The sequence below is a fragment of the Arvicanthis niloticus genome, chromosome 15, assembly GCF_011762505.2.
Source record: "Arvicanthis niloticus isolate mArvNil1 chromosome 15, mArvNil1.pat.X, whole genome shotgun sequence".
Classification (NCBI taxonomy): Eukaryota; Metazoa; Chordata; class Mammalia; order Rodentia; family Muridae; genus Arvicanthis; species Arvicanthis niloticus.
In genome coordinates, this window is record NC_047672.1 from 37,927,924 (window position 1) to 37,947,715 (window position 19,792).

A 19,792-nucleotide genomic window follows, 5' to 3' on the forward strand; every position below is an offset into this window, starting at 1 on the left:
CAGGTCTGCTCAGTATGCTTGATGAGTAGATACACCAAGGCTGTGTATTCTAAGATACTGCCTGAGTTCGAGCGCCTGGGATCACTGCTTCCTCTGGGTTCTTGGAGGTTGGGGACAGAGCTGCCACCCAAGATCTGCTCAGTGCTCTTGATGCTGCCTATCTTAATTATGTTTCTATTGCTGTGATAAAACAGCATGACCCAGGCAACTATAAAAGGTATTTAATTTGGGCCATATGATTGTACAGTGAGGGTTAGAGTCCACAACCATCAAAGTGGAGAGCATGAAGAAAATAAGCCAGCATGGTACAAGAGCAGGAGCTAAGAGCTTATATCTTGATTGAAAAGCAAGAGGCAAAGAGAGCTAACCTCAGAGTCTTCCTCCAGTGACATACCTCCTTCAGCAAGGCCATTCCTCCCCCAACAAGGCCACACCTCCCAATCCACCCTCAATAGTTTCATCAACTAGAGACTTAAGTATTCAGACATGTGTTTTATTCAAACCAATGCAAGTGTCTCAGCTTTGATTCCCATCTATAACTAATAGTGATATTTTGAAACATTTTGAAAATTGTCATTAATGAACTCAGAGGAAACTTACCCTGAGAGAAGAATTTGTCAGAGAATTGTATATTAAAGAATGTGTTAAAGTTTGGGAGAGCATAAGGATTTTTAAGTTGAGTGTGTCATATTGAGACTTTGGTTTCTTAGAGAATCTTTGTGAATTATAGACAAGTTGTGGAATACATCATTTAGTGTCACTACTAAAGATATTACTGACATTCTCTAAAGGTCCTTAGGTACTTATACCGTTCAATCTTTGCAGTTCTGAATGTTAAAGTTTCTTGCACTTTAAATATTTGAGCTTTGTGCCTTCAGATAGCCAACTTACATATGTACTAGTGGGAAAACATTAGATGACCTGGCAGTTGGGGGGGGGGGTTGTAAAAACTTTTATAGCATTTTTTAAAATTATGGGTAAATAGGTTGAAACATAACTGTTTTCTGTTATATATATATCATTTCGTCAGAATTACAGTAAAAAAAAAAAAACAAGGGATCGGTTAATTAAATTTTATAGAGATCAATGTACTTCATGAGATTTAATATTAAGTTGTAAGTAGCCATAGGTTAACTATTTTCTTAAATTGTATGCCTCTCATACCATTTTGGCTCCCTTTGCAGGTCCCAATCTACCCATGGCTACAGTTGACATAAAAAATCCAGAAATTACAACAAATAGGTTTTATGGTTCACAAGTCAACAATATCTCCCACACCAAAGAAAAGAAGAAAGGAAAAGCTAAAAAGAAGAGATTAACCAAGGCAGATATTGGAACACCAAGTAATTTCCAGTAAGTACCATCTTCTGTGTTCTCATCATTTAAAAAAAGAAAAAGACCGATCTCACTGTACTGCCTCGGCTGGCCTTGCATTTGGAGTCCTCCACCTTAGCTCTCAGAGCAGTACGTGTGCACTACTGCACTCAACTTGATCGTCATTGTTTTTATGAACTCTGGGCTGCTCTGGATTTTTAACTTCTTACAAAATTTTGATTTAGGAGGCTCTTTGTAATTGTTGTGGTAGAATATTCAACCAAAAACAGCTTAGAGGAGGAAGTTAATTTGGGTTACTTTTCTAGAGGAGAGGTCAGCTATCATGATGGAGAAGCGTGGCTACAGGAGTATGCGAGCCGCCTGGCATTTGGGATGCAAAGAGAACAGGAAGTGGGAACAGGCTATAAAACTTCAGTCTGTCACCACAGATACATCCTAGCAAGGCTGTACCTCATAAAGGTTCTGCCACCTTCCAGATGACACCATCAGCTGGGGACAAAGTGTTCTAATACGTGAGCCTTTGAGGGACATATATCCAAAATATAATGGGAACCATGTGTATAATCATCAATTTTGGGTTTTTGGTGGTTTTTTGTTGTTGTTGTTGTTGTTTCCTGTTTTGCACAGAGAGAATGAATAGATTAGGAAAAAGTAAGAACTCCAAAGGAGCCGGCTTCCAGGGAAGAATACCCATGTCTAGCCCTTTTTAATAATTAGAGATATCTTGAGACAGTTTGGATCTTCTGTGTCACCCAAGTTAGCCTGGAGTTCCAAGTGTACAGGCATGTATGTACTGCCAGCCGGTCTTGCTCCATAAATCTGACAGTTTACTTTTCTATCTGAAAAAAATTAGGTTTAATTATTTTTTATTCATTTAATTCTTGAAAATAATTTTTTTCACTTTGATGTATAAATAGCATGGAAGATACCTTTAAGAATTGTCTAGAAGCAAAAGAAATTGTGCTGTATACAACAAATTTCAAGTATTTTTATGTATTATTTCACAAGCCCTTGTTTCCATTTACTTTTCTAATTTTTTCTATTTTCCATGTTAGGCACATTGGACATGTTGGATGGGATCCAAATACAGGGTTTGATGTAAGTATCTATTCAAGCTGTATTTCCTGTTACCCAAAATACATAGGAATGCCATGGCTTATTTTTGGATTTTTATTTACAGTTTCTTAAATATTATATATTAGAATTTGAAGGTACTGTGTTTGTGTATGCTGCTGAAGTTTCAATTCATAGTAAGTTCTGTCATACTTACTAAGTACTTTAAGGGAAAATTTTTGTATTATGTGCTTTGAGTGAAAAGAGAAAAAAGTAAGTTTTGTTAAGTAATGATGTCAGGGGAATATCAAATTATTGGAAAAATAGTATAATCAAATTCTTAGTATAGAATAATTTTAGTTATAAAATAATCCAGTTTGTTTCTAAACTGTGATTATTCTTTGATGTACTATCAGGGACCTGTGGGACACCACAAAGGTGCTTGTCTTCAAATTTTCAAACTGTGTGTTAATTCAGGATTAAAGAAATTTTATTTAGGAAAAATTGGAATAGATGAATACAAGATCTAGTCTTAAGTGAGTTAATAAAAATATGAATAGAATGCCCGCTTTGAAAGCATGGAAGAGATAAAATAGAAAATCTCTCATGTTTATCAATTTCATAATAGAAAATTTAATGTTAGCATTTAAATTATATAACCATTTTAAAAGTCTCTGAGTTTAACTTCAGAAGGACACAGGTAAATTATAAGTTTTTCTGTGATTGTTTTGAACACAATTGCCTACTTAGAAGTTGTTTTATCTGTTGTAGCTAAATAATTTGGATCCAGAATTGAAGAATCTTTTTGATATGTGTGGGATCTCTGAGGCCCAGCTTAAAGACAGAGAAACATCAAAAGTTATTTATGACTTTATTGAAAAAACAGGAGGTGTAGAAGCTGTTAAAAATGAACTCCGAAGACAAGGTAACTTTTGATCTGTTTTGACTGTTTTTCCTTTTAAATTTTCTAAGATTAGCTTTATGGTGAACAACTATGCACCCCTCCTTGAACAGAATTTTTTAATTTTTGGATGACAGATCCAGCCCTGTGTCACTACATCTTTCATTATTTTGTTCTAACAAAAGCCTTGGGCCAGACATAGGAAGATGACCTCTACCTGGGAGGTGGAGCAGGCCAATTTCTGTGACTTTGAGGCCAGCCCGCTCTACATGGAAATGAAGGGCTACATAGATAACTGCATTGTGAGACCTTGTCTTCAAACAAACAGAAACATGATGTGATTATTAGTATAAAAGTTACCATATTATCTCTAATAATAACATATTAATATGAATATAAATTAATATATATTAATAAGAATATAAGTTAATATAAGAATATTAATAAGAATATAAATTATGTAAACTCTTTCTATTTTGAAATATAGTGGTCTTTTTGCTTTGTTTTGGCTAGAGTATAATACTTTGTCTTGGCTCCAGAGACCACAGTTTACAACCTTGATGTTGGGTAGTTTAAAGAGCTTTGTTTTGGGTACTCCCAACACTTAAAACAGCCAGGTACAAGGCCTTTGCTGTCACAGTCAGCACACACACCATCTGCATTTGGAACCAAGTTTCTCCTCTTTGTACTGACACTGGGGTAGCTGAGCTAAAGCTCCAGTTCAAGTGTTCTTGCATCTGACTGTCACTTAAAAGTGGGTATTTAATTTACCCTTGTCTGCTTTTTTACTGCTGGTCCTCATTTGATTGAAGGTGTTCTTCCCTTTTATAGTCAGTAAGGTTTGAGAGTCAGCTGTAGAAGCAAATAACTTAAAGGTCACATTGCAGCTGTGTAACCACAGCTGCTTTAATAGAAACTCATATTGGGCTAATTTATCTTACTTAACAGACAAACTACCCTTGAAATGGTGTAGATTTTAAAACATCTATGAATACACTTAGTCATTTCCAAGCTGTACAGTTATGACTGTTAATCCAGCTAAAGGAAGATCCTGAGGACCGCTCTCTGCTGCACCCACTGGTGCTCAGCGTTATAGACCATCTGCATTGCTTCTTATGTCCTTTGTAGATCGTACTAACTAGGCTGGGTTTTCTTCTAATTTTGTTACAGCTATTTTAAAGACAGTATGCAAAGCGTTTCCTTAATTGAATTACCCTACAAACAAAAAATAACAGGCTTTGAAAATCATATTGCCACCAAATGTCAAGATAAAGGATTTTTATATTTCAAGAACCTATTATACATTAAGAGATGATTTTATTTTGTTTATATATTATTTGTAATTATGTGTTTATGTATTGTGGGGATAGGGGGTGGTTATGACTGTAAGTGCAGTGCTTGCAGAAGGCAGAGGAGGACATTGAATCCCTGAGAACCAGAGTTTCATCTCCAGTTGTAAGCTACCCAACATGGGTTAAGATTTGAGCTGAGGGCCTCTGAAGCAGTTCATGCTCTTAACCAGTGCGCCATCTCTCTAGCCTAGAAAAAATTTTTTTCTAAATAAGAACAAAAAGATAATGATTTTTTTAGAGCGACCTCATATATAAATTAATATTCAAAGGTATGAAAAACAGAGAGGGTAATAAAATGTCTTAACTTACTTAATTAGTAAATCTGTTGTTTATTTTATAAAATCATGAAATTAGATTTATAAAAACAAGTAAATTAGTGATTTCCATCATATCCCTGTGTGTAGCTCTTAAGTATTAAGTACATTCACTTATAACAATCTGTTCTTCAGGTCCACCACAATGGAGCGGTATGTATGTGGAACAGTATTTGGACCACTACTCTGAATTTTGCATGATTTGCTGTGTTGTTTTTTGGAGTAGCTAGAGTTTATATGCCCTGCCTTCAAAAACTAATGTTTTGATCATTAAAGGCTTTTTGTATGTTCGTATTTTTTTTTTCCCGTTTTTGGTTTTCAAGGACAGGGTTTCACAATCACTGCATAGCCCTGGCTGTCCCGAAACTCCCTCTGTAGAACAGGTTGGCCTTGAACTCATAGAGATTTGCCTGCCTCTGCTCCTGAGTGCTGGAATTAAAGGTGTGTGTCTCCATCATCCAGTACATAAAGATTCATGTGTAATAAAAAGAAATGTATTTCTATAAATCATAAATATTATCTATAAATCTATATATATAGATTTATACCTATAAATCTATTTATATATTTATAGATATAAATATATTATATATCTATAAATATAGAGCATAAATATTATCTATAACTTAGGTTATTTTATTGAAGTTCTCTATTAAACACCTCTTGCTCACAGCACTCATGTTGTTCTTACTGACACTCTTTATACTATTTTATAATTGCTTTACATATTTGTTTTCAGTAACCCATATAAAATATGTTTATATTGACTAGAATAAAGGAAGATGTGTAAAAGTAATTTTTTTTATTCACCAGGTGTAATTGTTATCTCAGAGGCTTACTGCTAAGCTCACCCTTTCTGTTTTTTTCTGAAGGCTGGCTGGCTGGCTGGCTGGCTGGTTAAACTCAGCTGTTCTAGCACAAACTCCTCTCCAAGCTAACTGATTCACGAATTTGCGTGTCATCCTTGCGCAGGGGCCATGCTAATCTTCTCTGTATCGTTCCAATTTTAGTATATGTGCTGCCGAAGTGAGCACAAGCTAACTGATTCAAACTGGCTTCTTTCGGCTTCTCACTGAATTGCTCTGCTTGGCCTCCCACTTACTTTGGCAATACGTTCTAATCTTCTGGCTCCTATTCACTGGCTTGTTCTTTCTTCACCTGTGTCTAGTTTGTTCTCTTTGTAACCTGTCTGTAAAACTGGTAAAACTGCCACACACACTACTCTATCCTCCTCCTCTCTTCCTCCCCTCTTCCGTCTTTCTCCCCTTCTCTTCCTCCCTACTCCTCCTTTTGTCTTTCAAGAGAGGCTGTTCTCAAGTAGACTCTCTTCTGTGCTGTTGTCGTGACAGTTGGGAGAGTGGCCATATCCTACCTCTGACTCATTCTGTCAAATTCTTTCTGATGGTCACTTTGTCTGTCCTTCAATTAGACAACACTTTCAGACATTGCTGCTTCCTTCTATAAACTAGCCTTTACTTTCATCGTTAGGGAATGAAGGTGTGTACTAAGGGTATGTCTGCATTCTAGTCGGATCATGTAGACCTAGAAGGTCTTTGGATGTGATCCCTTGCCAGAGCAGCTATGTTAGTGGATTAAAGTTTCTCTATAAGGAACAATATTAGTGAGCACAGTATCATATTTCCATTTAAGCACTTGACAATATTCACATAAATTTATACCTAGATAACACTTGCCTGTTATATTTTTAATGAGATAACGTGGCATCAATTCCTAAATGTTTTATGAATTCTGTAATACTATATGACTTTGTAACATTCTCTGCTTATAAGCAGAAAAATCATACATAGGAAATTATATAAGAATTATTACATAAGAAATATAATTATCTGCTGGTATTCCTGATAATACTCATGTTAGTCTGAAATAATAATTTTCAAATATGTCAGCCCTTTTATGTGCCATGAACACAAAGGTATTTTTCTCCTCCTATAAGATTCAGTATTCTTGTAGATTAACCAAAAGTATTTGTGTGTGTGTGTGTGTGTGTGTATGTATGTGTGTGTGTATGTATTGTATATTATATAAACTTATAGATATGCATATATTAGAAGCATACTTAATTTATAACTTTCATGTCTTCTTCTTTGTTGCTTTTTTTTTTTTTTTAATTTGAAAAATAACAGTTCTCATTTTCTTTCTGGTGTTCGTGAACACTTAAAAGTTCCTCACACTCATGGCTGCTTAGCTAGATCTTGGTGCATCTGACTGTCCTAAGTGGTGTCTTTACTCTTCTATGTTAATTCTTTGATGTTTGTCCCTGTAATGTGGTGTTTGTAATAAATAGAGTACAAATAATAAAAAGTAAGAATTGGTATTAGATTATTTATTGTTAAAAATGTAGTGAAGTTTTCTGTCACTTAAGGTAATAGAAGTACTGGGGGCTAGAGAGATGGCTTGGTAGGCAAGAACACTGGCTGCTCATCCAGAAGACTTAGGCTTGATTCCCACTACCCTCATGGTAGCTCAGAGCTGTAACTCCAGTTTCAGGGAGTCTGACACACTCTTCTGCCATCCATGAGTACTATGACAAATAACATTCATGCTGGCAGAACACTCATAAATAAAACAATAAATAAATATTTTTCATATTAAAAAAAAGAAAAGAAAATACAAGTGCCAGCACTGTGAGGGCTCCTTTCCTCTTATAGCATTGTACTAGAGGAAATACCTGTAACATAGGTTAAATAATCATACTCGGTACTTGGTACACCTTACAGAGCTAAGTATATTGCTATTATGGGGCCCAAGATCTCTCTGTATCCTGAAAAGTCAGTTTCTCTGATCAGATTTTAAATGAATGGAGAACAGATGTAGTGCTTAATGTTACGTTGTTTTGTGTATGTCATTGATAAAATTATGTCTCTAGAAATACAAGATTTAATCTTTAAAGGATTTACTTATATTTCCAATATATTTTGATATTATTGTACTTTTGGATTTGTTTTTCTAAATCTTACATCTTCACTTAGGTAGACTAAGAATAGAATTATGACTACTGGAGTAGTGATAATTTTTTTATTAATAACTGCAGTGTAATTTTATAGTTTATAAAAAAAATGTTTCTTAATAATTCAGATCTAAATAAGTAATTGAACACTTAACCCCAAACAACCACCCTCTGGTAATACCGTGTCTAGAGCTGATGACAGTTTTTTCTGTTATTAAAAGCTGTATTATAAATTTAAAGGATATAGGTAAATTAGATAATGAAACTATGTTTTGAAAGAAAGTGTTATGTTTGGGTTTAACTCTAATTGATGTTAATAAATTCTAATAAATTTTACCATACCATAAAATTTGTATCTAAGTTTATGTAAAATTTAAATATTTAATTCTAAAGGGAAGGTTGTCATTGATTACTATCAATGTAAGCTAATGCTTACAAGCAAAGTGTTTAATTATATTGTATATAAAGTAAAGAGTGTATATTTCTTACGTGTGTGTGTGTGTGTGTGTGTGTGTGTGTGTGTGTGTACACGCGCATGCGTGTTGCTGTGGATTAGCCCTAGGGCGTTAGGAAAGTGTTACAGCTAGCCCTGTCACTTTGTTGTACAGTTGCATGGTATGTACAATGCCATGCACGGCTGTGCATATATGGACACCTGCAGAGTCTAGAAGAACATCAGAACCCCAGGAGCTGGAGTTACAGGCAGTTGTCAGCTATTTGACATAGGTGCTGGGGACTCACCTGGGAACCTATGCCAGGACAAACACAGCCTGTTACTACTGAGATATCCCTCCAGCCGTGTATGTTAAAGTAAGTTGCTTTATTAAATGTTTATGCTTTTTTTTTCCTCTGCTCTTATTTCAGCACCACCACCTCCTCCACCCTCAAGAGGAGGACCTCCCCCTCCTCCTCCCCCTCCTCATAGCTCAGGCCCTCCTCCCCCTCCTGCCCGTGGAAGGGGGGCTCCTCCTCCCCCACCTTCAAGAGCTCCTACTGCAGCACCACCACCTCCACCTCCTTCTAGGCCAGGGGTTGTCGTTCCTCCACCCCCTCCAAACAGAATGCACCCTCCTCCTCCACCAGCGCTGCCCTCTTCAGCACCTTCAGGCCCACCACCACCACCTCCGCCTCTGTCTATGGCAGGGTCCACAGCACCACCACCTCCTCCACCACCTCCACCTCCACCAGGGCCACCACCTCCTCCTGGCCTGCCTTCTGATAGTGACCATCAAGTTCCACCTCCTTCGGGAAACAAAGCGGCTCTTTTGGATCAAATTCGAGAGGGTGCTCAGCTAAAGAAAGTGGAGCAGAGTAGTCGGCCTGTGTCGTGCTCAGGAAGGGATGCGCTCTTAGACCAGATACGGCAGGGCATTCAGCTGAAATCTGTGAGTAATCGGACCTTTCTAGTTTGATTCGTTTGTTTGTTTGTATTTGGTACTATGGGCTTTTACCACAACTCATTATAAGGTGTCTATCTTAGAGGCTTTTATAATTTTTACAGTATTTGTCTGTGTGCAAAGAAAGGTACATATTTCGGATGCTTATCTGTAGTTGTGTAATCCATACTTGATATAAAAATATAAAATATCAGTTATCATAGAAAGATACCTTATGCCTCCAACAGTCACTGATCTGATACCTTTGGGCTAGCTTTGTCTAATTCTAAATTTCACATAGATAGAATCTTACAGTGTGTTTGCAATTCATTATTCTAGACTTTAAATAAAAGATACTCTTAAGAAACTACCTACTAAACTAAGGGGAATTTATAATAGCCCTGTTTGGAAGCAGTTGTAGTCATCTTGGTTACTCCAAACTAGTAACTGTATGAAAATGAACGTATACTTAAAGTATACACTAAAGTTTTATTCTTTGAAATTAAAAATAATTTTAAAAATCAGATTCCACAGAAAATTGAAAAAGCTTTAAAATTCACAACAGTGATGATGTATAAGTTTGGATTCTCTGACTTAGAGAATATAAGATCATTTCATCTCTTTTAAAAGTTAAGAACACTTACTACCTCAAACCTCAGTTACCGATAAGCTATCTTGCTGTCTGTGCACCACAGGAGATCCTAATGCTGATATGACAAGCACTCTGCCCTCTGAGCCATCTCCTTGGCCCCACACAGATTCTTTGCCAAATATTTATAATTGGGTTTAATAATTTTCTTCTCCAAGGTATCTGATGGCCAAGAGTCCACACCACCAACACCTGCACCGACTTCAGGAATTGTGGGTGCGCTGATGGAAGTGATGCAGAAAAGGAGCAAAGCCATTCATTCCTCAGGTACTTCTGCCTGATCTCCACGGGAGTGAGCGGGCTGCTTGTATATGATATAAACAGAAAAACCGTAATTTCTGTTCATGTATCAGTTTCACTGTGGCCATTTTGAGTACTAACTGTGCAGCTCACTGATATGCGTTCACAGCATATTTAATCATATTGTTTCCTCAGTGACTGGTCTGCCTAAAGTGTGATAGATACCAGGACATCATAGCCATACATAAACTAGAAGAAAGACTGTAAAAAGTGATGAATTCATTTTCTATACTGGGAAATGCCAATGGAATCTTTGACAAGCAGCCATTAAACAAGGCTTGAGATTTCTCAATCTCATTTTTGTAATATTCTGGAAATAACATTTATAATGACAAAGACAGCATGATACTGGTACAAAAATAGATCCCCCAGACCAATAGGAGGTAATAGAATAGGAATCCAGAAATAGACACAGTGATGGGCAAGAAATACCCAGTGGAAAAAGACAATCTACTGAACACAGATGCTAGCAAACTGGATCTCCACCTGCAGAACAATACGGTTAAACTATTTTCATTCATCCTAGACAAAACTCAGTTAAAACTAGATCAAACGACCTTTATTTAAAACTTGGAATGCTAAGCCAGCCTGTGGTTGCACACATCTTTAATCCCAGCACTTGGAAGGAAGAGTCAGGTGAATCTCTGAGTTTGAGGCCAGCCTGGTCTACACTCGACTCCAGGTCAGCCAGGACTACACAGAGAAACCCTGTTCTGAAAACAAAACAAACAAACAAACAAAAAATGGAATGCTGGAAAAGAGGGGGTTAGACTTCTTTTGTTTTTCTCTATTTTCTGTTACTTTTCAGGTTATGATACTAGGAAGTCTGTCTTATAGGGAACAGAAGATACTCTTTTTATTTAGCTCACATCCATAGTGTCACTCGCGTGGTACTTTCTGGCACTGTCTTGTTTTAATATCATCTCTTATAAACTTGGCCTTCATAAGTTTTATGAGGTGTATAGATATGATGGAAAATTGATAGATAGTACACATGTGCTCATAGAATTGGATGCCATAAAAATCTGAATTCATTTAGAGGGTAATGAGTGAACCCCTCTGTAGTGCTCCTGCTGACCAGGACCCTCCGATACATAGCAGACCAAGGCTTAGCTGTCGTGGAGCTTGTATTCGAGTCTGAAGACAGTCTAAAAAGCCAACCTAATAGAGTTATGAGGAGGGGATGGAGGAGACAGTGATTCTGGGGAGGATTACACAGGATGCTCAGGAAGTGCCTCTTTGAAGGGGTGGTACTGACTGGGATCTCAGTGATAAGACGGAGAGAGGAAAGAGCGGCTTCCAATGATGAGATGTAGAGGAAAAGTTCAGAGAGGGAAACAGGTTGTAGTAGAAATAGTGAGTGGAAGGACAGGGAGGGAGGGAGGGAGGGAGGGAGGGAGGGAGGGAGGGAGGGAGGGAGGGAGGGAGGCTAAGTCACGTGTGATGCGTCACACAGAGATGAGGCTGAGTCCAGACAGCAGGAGCCAGCCACAGGAGGCTTAAAAGGAAGACAGTTTGCCTCCACCTGCTCTGAGGTGAGTTTACTGGAGAACAGCGATAACTGAGGCAAGAAACCTGACAGTGGGTATGGACTGGTAAAAAGGAAGAGACTTGATGGAGGGAGAGGAAAAAGAATTACTGTAACTCATGCCTGTTTCCCTGAAGGAACGATGATGTCACTAAAATGGGGTAACTAGAGTCAAGGAAGAAAGGCAGATTATGGGAAGAGGACAAAAACTAAAATTCTAGGTTTGCAAATTACTGTGTAAACCCAAAATTTAGAAAACTTACCCGTTTCATTTGATTCCTTAAATACACACTGATTGAAATCTTTTTCACATAAGTAGTAAGGGGCTAAAACCCAAATGGTGGATCTCCTGTCCTCATCTTTGATCACCATCCATAGTCTATAGATTGGTTTTATTGGACTAATTTTAAACCATCTTAGTAACTAGATTTTAGAAATTAAATGTTTGTGTTAGAAGTTGGGTAATTGGAAAAATGACTTGAGAATTATTTATGCGTGCTTAACTCCTGGTTTTGGTTTCATTTTTAGATGAAGATGAAGATGATGATGAAGAAGAAGATTTTGAGGATGATGATGAGTGGGAAGACTGAGCTATATATTATATATATATATTTTTAAGGTGAAATTACTAAACACTACTTCCTGTCTATTGATCTGTAAAATTATCATGTAAATGTTCTACCAATTTGCTGTATATTTTTGTTGCCTTTTTGCTTTTTTTTTTTTTAAATTAATCTGTGCAATACCTCATTTAATCTGTAAAGGTTTGTTATAATCCTATATAAAGCTACTCCCTGTTGCTGTGTGCAAGTTTACAACAGGATGCTCACGTGATTTGTGAATATTTTCATTCCATCAACAAGGGAGTTTAATTATGTGTGAGACTGACACAAACCTTAATGTAATTTAGTTAGAATGCCAGAAGGAGAACACTATTTTCATACCCTACTTTTTCTGTACCTAAATTTTCTTAATAAAATTTAGTATAGCACTACATTCTCTTTCAAGTGATGTAAACTAGTTTCTTTAGCCCCTTCATTTTGAATATGATGCCACATATGAATGTTGAAGCTGATACATTGCACAATTCTCTGGACACCACTACACTGATGCAGCTTTTCAGATTCTGGTATTATGTGTTGTTTAAAATCACTACAGAGATGTGCTGCAGAGAGAGGGAGTGCACCTCTATTGCAGCGCTGCCTGCCGTGGTCAGCAGTGCATCCGCAGGCAGGAGCCCTGACGAGCCCTCACTCAGTGCCTGTCCGTGACCAAGGTGACTTTCATGCTGTGGCAAATGTGACAGGTTGTTTTTGTCAAAGAGTTAAACGGTGTTATCACTCCCCAAAATAGTTTCAGGTAGTTTTTTGGAGGTAAATTTGTGCATCATAAACTGTCATGCCCAGATTTGACTCAGTGGTATCAGAACAGTGCTGCAGTAGAATGCAGGTATCTGTGTTCTGTACTTTGTGTGCATTGCTATATTCAGAAGGATCAGCTGTGAGAGTCAGAGGTTTTGGCAAAAGTATGCACAAATGCTAACCCTTGCATATACTCTTATGTTTTTACTTTGATGGCTTCTCTGAGTTTCTGTTAAGTACCACATGTAGAGTCATATTTTTCTTAGAAGATTGATTGTTCCAATGGTAAATTTCTTAGAATACATAACTGATTTGATAGATTTTTTTTTAAAATAAAACTTTGCAGCCTGCACAGTTGTTACGCATACTACATGGTATGTTAAAATGAGGGTTTCCTTGCCTCTTTACAATACACTAATCTGCCGAAAGGTGGCTGTTTCATATTTACAGTGATAATTATCTTCCTACCTACTTTAAATAAATTTTAGGTAGACAATTATCTGATTTAAGTACAGACATATTTTTCTCACATTGAGTTGTATGCAGAATGTAGCTTCAAATGTATTCATTATAGTCACAATATCCAACTAAAAATTATGCTATCTAGAAGTATACTGACCAAAATCTAGTATTGACATGATCTTGACAGGCTGGACCTGTGAGATATGGTTTGAATTTTAACCAGTTTATCACATAACCTCTAGAGACCATGCATCTAGTTATTGTCAGGAATAATTTAAAAGGTTTAGTCGCTGAAAGCAGTTAAGTGGTGCAGTAAAATAGTTAAGTTATTCAAAGAATGTTACCCTCCTTGCAAGAGTAATTAAAGCACATTGGAAAGATTCTCAATTTTTGTATTTCCTGTTTGAGAAAAACAAAAAAACAGTGCTCTCTGCTGCTAGGAACTTTTTTCTGCTTACTGTCATTTTCATGTGGCTTGAGCTCTGTGAGACTGGTGCGGATGAGGCTGGACAGCTACTACCCAGACTATTAGGAGTTCTGCAGGACAAAATTACTTTAAATAGCATCAGACTTTCATATTCTTTTTCTTTTTGACATGAAGCAAAAATTTTAATGCCTAAAGATGTCTTTGAGATAATGCCAATTCTGTTGTCCCTTACCTTTTGGCCAAGAAGTTTGGGATTCTTCCAGCTAATTTGATATTTGAACAGAAGCTTGTCTAGAGAGACTCTGAGTTCTGTAAGTTGCCTATATTATTTGCCAAAGGTAAAATTGAGGGTTTTTTTTTTTTTTTTTTCATACAGAAAAGGGTTTTGCTTTTGTTTGTTTTTTATTTTTGTGTGAAGTCTAAATTCCAGGAGCTGTGGGGTTCAGTCCAGGCACGAAGACTGACCCACTCTGAGTAAGGTATCCGTTGTACAGCTTCGTCCTCCGCCGTCTCGCACTGTGGGTGGTACTATTCCTGTGCGTCATCTGGAAGCCTCACGGATTTATCCAGCTATGTGCTTGTCTGGTAGCCTTTGCGTTTAACAAACTAGCATGGGGCCTTTTATATCTAAATGCTATGTGATAGACAATTTCAGCTAGCCACATATTGTATTATGAAATTCATAAAGATTTTCAATCATTCAATTCCATTTATCAACTGAAATTTTGTTTAGTATGTGAATTTTTTTTGAAATGTATAGTAAATAAGATGTTGCACTGGTGGCAATTCATCATGGAACATAATAAAATTAATTTGACCCAAATAGTATAAAATAGTGTGTCTCATTTGTTTACTAAGATGTTAAAATAAGTTGAAAGTTTTAATTTTTGAGTCTAGCCAAGAGTGCACAGAAGTGCCAGGTAATGTTTGAGGTTCCAGCACTGCATGTCCTAAGAGATAGAGTGTGTCATTAAGTAAACTTGCCGAGTAAAAGAATTCTGGGAAACCTGACTGCACCTACTGTGAAGCCATGTGGTAGGTACAATGCTTCTACATAGAACGTTCACTGTGCAAGCTCACACTGTTGGGACTCTTTCAAACCAAACATGGTCAGGTCTTGTAGATGAAATGATACTGGAGTTCACTGTGACTTTAATAATAGTAGTTCATGTGGGACATGGTTTTTGATAGACGGGATTAGAGGTGATACACATTTAAATGAGCAGCTTACTTTTTGATGAGTGTGATGTTTTGTTTCACTGACCCTGGCCCAAGTTGGAGTCTGAAGGTGAAGCTGTGCTGCAATCAGTGTATAGAATGTGACAGGACACCTTTCAAGAGCTTTGTTCTAGGAAAAGGTTTTTGTGGCACAAATGTGAACACTTAATATATAAACTGTTAAAAGAATTTTAGAGCAGTGTGCCTTAGAATTGTCCTGTCCCGTTACATCTATCTAGACGAAGATCTCTAAAGTGAGTGCTTTAGGAACTGGATAACTGTATCTTATTACAGTATACCCATAAGGAACTGTCTGACGAGGAATCCTCTACAGAAAAGTTGAGATGTTTTACATTGCTTGACACACAGCTCCACTCTACAACAGAGTTTTCTCATCATCTCTTGTCATTTAATACAGGCTTTTAAACGAAAGATTGCTTGAAGTTGGAGAGACAACAGAGGTTAAGAGCACTGGCTCTTCCAGAGGCCCCGGGTTCAGTACCCTGCACCTACAGAGAGGCTCACAACTGTCTGTAACTCCAGTTCTAAGGGGTCCCACAAACTCTACTTGTCTCCTCATTTGGCCCCCTCGGGCACCAGGCTCTCATGTGGCACACATACATAAACCAAAAAACAACAACATAAAACAAAGATATTTTTTAAAGAAATTGAAATTAAGCCATTAGAAAAGCTCTGGTAAGCAGCTCATTGCAGGTATGAGGGAGCACATACTCTTGATTTGTTTCGGTTTGTGGCTACACATTTCACTTCATCTGAGTGCTGATAGAAGCTACTAGCATCTGCCCATCTCTGCCCAAAAAAAGCTGGAGGAGTCAGCCTTTGCCTGGAACATGTGCTAGTGTTTTGGCTCAGTGATGACAGTCACCCTACATTGCCCAGACATTTAGTCATCACAAGGTACTTAGGAGTTGAAATGAGGATGAGTGTTTGAGTGTACATCCAAATTATTTCATGAGTTTCTCTGTAGGCCTTAGTAAGCATTGTTTTTACTTAGACATAAGTATTCTATAAAGTCTTACAATAAACCTACCTGAAAGAAAAATAGTTTGCAAAGTGAGTATCTGAGTAATTTTTAATCAACAGAGGCACTGTCAAAGACTGGGAGTTCTTCCAAGGAGCCCAGGAACAACATGGACATTTAAACCCAATGTCCTAGTTTTACTGAGAGAAGGGACATTCTAATTTGATTGCATGTACTTCAAATTTATTAGAGAAGAGACCGGGAATAAAACATACCTTGTGTGTCAGGTTGAAAAAAACAAATGGGGTAAAAAAGACTATCCTGGAAAGTGTGTGCTGGGAACCAGTACTGATTATGTTTAGAGGTCTCTGGAACCCCATTAGCCAACATTGGTAGGCTTTTAGTTTAGGGCAGCATATGGTGCCTGCATGGGGTACTGTCCCCCACTTTATAACCTCCATTTAAATTACTTTTACATATGTATGTTTTTAGGAAGCTTCTCCAGAGGTGTCTTTCCAAATGGCTTTCTCTAAAGACCTTTAGTGTTACCCCTCCCTGTATTTTCCCTCCCACTTCCTATCCATCTGTTCTTCCTATTCCATTCCCCCTTTTTCCCTTTATAACATGGTGAACTAGTTAATGTAGTAGGAAGAAAAAGTTGAGAAAGCATGTTGTACCCTGTCTTCATAACTTCCCAAGTGTGCGAATATATTTTAAACCAAAGACAAATGGACTTGAATACACATTTGACTTACAATAAAGCAAGCCATCAGAAGTAATTACTGTTACTATAAACTGAAAGTAAACACCAGAATAAACTCTGATTCCATGAACCAACCTCTATAATAGTGTTTCTAAAACCTTCCTTATTCTGTGACCCTTTAAGTTTTCATGCTGTGAAGACAACGACCCCAACCATAAAATTATTTTGTTGCTACTTTGTAATTATAATTTTGCTACTGTTAATGAGTCATAATGTAAATATTCGATATGCAACCCCATGTGAAAGGGTTATTTGCCACCCCAAGGGGTTGAAACGCACAGCTTGAGAACCAGTGCTCTATAAGATCATTGGTGATAGGTCAAATTCATATGACCATGTATAATACTAATCCCAAGAGAACTTTTGTAAGGGTGAGGGGGTTGAGTCTAGGTCTCTATATAGCTGTGACTGTCCTAGAACTCCTATGTAAACTAGGCTGCCCTTGAATTCAGAGATCCCCTGCCTCTACCTCCCAAATGCTGGGATTAAAGGCATGTACCACCACATCCAGACTACTGAGGAACCTTTTTTAAATTGCTTCTGGCTTTTAGCACGTTTTTTTAATTTAGTAAATTATCTTGACCCAGAATTGGAGGTGTGCTCATGATTAAGAGCAACAGAAAGACATACATTGGTGAAGTAAGAACCAGATGATTGACACTAAATATTCGATATACATCAGTGTGTTTGTTTCACGTTAACAAAGATAAATCCTGGTGCCAATTCTTCTCTTAGCATCCTTGAGGTGGCCTATCCTGTATTTAGTCATAATAATGAAACTTGCAGAAGTTAAATAACAAACCAGTGCAAAACTGAGTATTGACTGCCTTGGGATGTTGGCACAATGGAAACATCACTTCAGTCTTACTTAGATGTAAAAGCTTTGGGGTTTTCATGCTTCTGTAAATAATACATCTGAGGGAATTAGCATCATGTTCTGTTTAAAAAAAAAAAAAAAGAAAAAAAGTACCAGAAAGCTAAACTAACAGCCGTGGAAACAAATGGAAGGCAGTTCGAAGGTTAGGATAGGCCTGGTTTTGAGAATGAGTAGATTATTTACTTTTGTAGTTATTTCTAAATACTTTTGTCTTTGATTTGATCATCCCTGACCCCATTCTCTCTATCACAGTTAAAAACATTTCACTTGCAGTACCAGATTAGGTAACTCATGTTTGAGTAATCTCAAATGCCTAATAATTGGTTATGTAAGAATTGCATAAGACTATATTTGGAATTACCTCAGGGTCCTTCTTATGAATTTAGAATAAACCCTGACAGTATATCTTAAGAATTTCTTACCAATTCCATATTTTTTAGCAACTAAATGCCAGTTTTTACAGAGAGGTTCGGTTTCATCTGTTTCAACCAACAGTTAATTCGATTTTGGTTTGGTGCTTGTGGGGTTCTTTTTGTTACGTATGTTTGCATGTATGCATGTATGTATTTATTGAAAGGCGATTTTTACTAGGGACACTCTTTGTAGAAAATGACTTAATTCATCTCCAGTTCTGACAGCTTAAGATTGCAGTTAGGTGCTCTGAGTAAAGAGTCATTATCATCATCATCATTATTATTACTAAAATTACTTCTTTTTAATCTTGAGTAACAGCACTCTAAACCGTATTTTGGATGAGAATTATTCAGTGATAAACTTGCAAAAGACAACTTGCAAAAGTGTAACCTAAAGTGACTCTAGACCATTTGTCACTGTTTATGTAACAGTGAGTAATGGGTCATCAGATTTCATTCAGGAAGAGAAGTTTAGTACTCATGCCAATGACGGCTTACTCTGATGAGAGCGGATCGGAATGCTATCCAGTTGGGAGCCTAATTTTTAAAATTTAATTCTATGACTCCAAAATGTTTACGTTGTTAACAAACATTCACTTGGGGTGGGTGGTGGTGGTAATTACTCTACAGCTAATTACAGTGTTTCAGTTGGGAACAAAGTTATTGTCTAAACTCCAGTACAGAAGAGCCCATGTCAAAAGCCTCGGTCTTAGGTGTAGATTTGCTTAATGACCTCAAAAGATTAGGTAGCTTACCTCAGGATGGCTTCTTTTGAGAACAAGATTTCCCTTTTCCACGTTGTAAGGACTTGCCTTTTTCTACTCTGGAGCCTATGCAGCATCAGAGCTGTATCCTGACCATTGCCACAGACTACACATGGAAACAGGGTGGAGTCACTGACAAGGACCCTGAAATGTGTGCACAGAGATGCTCACCTGGCTGCTCCCTCATGGCACTCTCTGGAAAACTTAATGGCCATCAATAGATTTCACCCTGTTAGGGACTGAGACCAATCCTATATCCTCAGGTTTCAACCATTATCCTTTATCAACCAGCATAGCAACTTGAGTTTGTGAACTGAACACAACTAACCTGTTTTCAGCTCATACACAACGTGCCAAGACTTGGCTATGCCCCCTTCTTGTAGCAATCTACAATGCTACCCTTCACTGTGAGAAGCCAAGATACTGCAAGAAGCTCAAAGCTGTTTGCTCGTGAACAACCCCATCAATGATGGTTTAGCTCTGGACATCATGTGTGCATCCCCATTGTGAATGTCTTCCTAAAAGCAAACTGCGACCTCGGACTTGCTGGTTCAGCTGGTGTGGCTGCCCAGCAAGCCTCCAGAATCTTGTCTCCCACTCTCAGTGCTAGTATGACTACACCAGGCTTTTTGTGCAGTCTCTGAGTGCCAAAACACATTCTCAACTGATCCATCATCCTGGCCCTGAAATGTTTAAATGGGGAGTGGGGGGGGGGGGGAATCCACTTAAACGCTGACCTTAAATTATTG

The 19,792-nt window shown here is 37.6% G+C and overlaps 1 protein-coding gene and 1 non-coding gene across 2 annotated transcripts in view; one reads left to right on the forward strand and one right to left on the reverse strand.

Annotated features, from left to right (window-relative positions):
- Wasl (WASP like actin nucleation promoting factor) overlaps window positions 1-14,849 on the forward strand; it is a 54,935-nt gene extending 40,086 nt beyond the window's left edge. The window contains exons 6-11 of the mRNA XM_034518993.2: window positions 1,185-1,353; window positions 2,391-2,433; window positions 3,160-3,313; window positions 8,788-9,308; window positions 10,107-10,215; window positions 12,305-14,849. Of these exons, the coding sequence (XP_034374884.1) occupies window positions 1,185-1,353; window positions 2,391-2,433; window positions 3,160-3,313; window positions 8,788-9,308; window positions 10,107-10,215; window positions 12,305-12,366 (1,058 nt within the window). The 3' untranslated portion in view covers window positions 12,367-14,849. The remainder of the gene's footprint in view (window positions 1-1,184; window positions 1,354-2,390; window positions 2,434-3,159; window positions 3,314-8,787; window positions 9,309-10,106; window positions 10,216-12,304) is intronic.
- Window positions 5,883-5,989, reverse strand: LOC117721145 (U6 spliceosomal RNA). Its single transcript, XR_004608407.1, has one exon. It is a non-coding gene; the product is annotated as a U6 spliceosomal RNA (small nuclear RNA).
- Window positions 14,850-19,792: the final 4,943 nt, after the last annotated feature.